This window comes from Chlorocebus sabaeus, chromosome 2 (genome assembly GCF_047675955.1).
Source record: "Chlorocebus sabaeus isolate Y175 chromosome 2, mChlSab1.0.hap1, whole genome shotgun sequence".
Lineage (NCBI taxonomy): Eukaryota > Metazoa > Chordata > Mammalia > Primates > Cercopithecidae > Chlorocebus > Chlorocebus sabaeus.
In genome coordinates this window covers 71,918,288-71,919,643 of record NC_132905.1, presented here as the reverse complement: position 1 = coordinate 71,919,643, position 1,356 = coordinate 71,918,288, and the positions used below count along the sequence as shown (strand labels likewise).

Genomic DNA, 1,356 nt, shown 5'->3' with positions numbered 1-1,356 from the left:
TCCTTGAAAAGACACCACCATTATAAGCATACTCTCAATAATTCTGTTAAGAATCCAACCAGTTTTCACGGCAGAAGACATGCACTTGCTGTCTTTTAGGCAGTGGAAGGCCCAAAGAATCTCCCCATACACTAGGCCTGACGATAAAACCTATGGAAACGGATGTCCAAGGAAAAGACATCTGGGGGCCTGCAGCCCCCTAAACACATCACAAATCAAACTTTGAAAACCAATAAAAGACAAAGAGAACATATTGGAATCAACAGTAAATGAATTTATTAGGTGAAACAAAACTGAACTTCCATATATTTTATAAGATGAACTTATGTAATAACGAATCACTTGTTTCAAAATTATAGACATTTGACTCTATATTTTGCGCGTTCATTAATTTCACAGTCTGAAAGAACTAGCCTGTCCAGCCAGTACTTGATGCCAGAGAAAGGATGAAGAGCTAGTAGTAAGAGGGGTTAGCTCACATTGCTGGAAAAGCCTATAACAGCTCTACGTAGAGACTGAGGCATTTTGCTTAAAAAGTCTGGAAATTCAGCAAGTTGATCTACAGAAGATTGATCCATAGGATGGTCTGTAACAAGGAGACTGGCAGCTCCTAGAAGCCAAGTAGGTTGGGCGGCAGAATCCAGAGCCATAGCCCAGGGAAGGGAAGCCACAGCCTCCATAACCCAGGGATCTGAAGCCACTGGACCCACAGCCCACTGAGTAGCAGTTCCTCGATCCATAGCCCAGGGAGCGGCAGCTGCTGGATCCAAAGCCTAGAGACCCAGAGTAAGGGGTCTGGCAGGGACTGCAGAGCAAGGAGGTTCTGGGGCGGTAGCAAGAGGTCTGGCAGGGGCTGGACTCCACAAAGGACGTCTCGCAGCTGGTGGGCTCCCAGCAGGTCTCCTGACGGCCCCTGTAGAGAGAAGAACCCAGCTGGCAGGTGCTGGGAGAGCAGAGGTCAGTGCTGGAGACCAGGTTGCTGGGATAGGAAAAGCCACAGGAAGTGGCTGGGTAGCGCAGGTAGCCGCCAAAGGAGCGGGAGGAGAAGTTTCCAGAGCAGCAGTTGTAGGACATGTTGACAGAAGATGTGAGTTCAGTTGAGTTACAGTGGAAAGATTATCTGAGTTTGAATGTCATAGTCTGTACTACAAGCTATATATGATCTTAGACCTGGGTGTGTCTACTGTCTGGACACTCCCTCCTCCTTGCTCACCTTTTATTATAAAAATGCTTCTCTAGGTTATTGTTTAATTTATCACATCTTCATATACTTAGCTGTACTTTAGTCACTCTGGAACACTTAGAAGGAAGCCACTCAGTTGCTTTTTTTTTTTTTCCTGGAATTCACTGTGGTTT

The 1,356-nt window shown here is 45.9% G+C and overlaps 1 protein-coding gene across 1 annotated transcript; it reads right to left on the bottom strand.

Moving 5' to 3' along the window:
- Positions 1-253: 253 nt before the first annotated feature.
- On the bottom strand, positions 254-1,132 carry KRTAP13-2 (keratin associated protein 13-2). Its single transcript, XM_037990879.2, has one exon. It carries the CDS (start codon positions 1,072-1,074, stop codon positions 547-549), a length of 528 nt encoding a protein of 175 aa, XP_037846807.1. The 5' UTR covers positions 1,075-1,132; the 3' UTR covers positions 254-546.
- Positions 1,133-1,356: the final 224 nt, after the last annotated feature.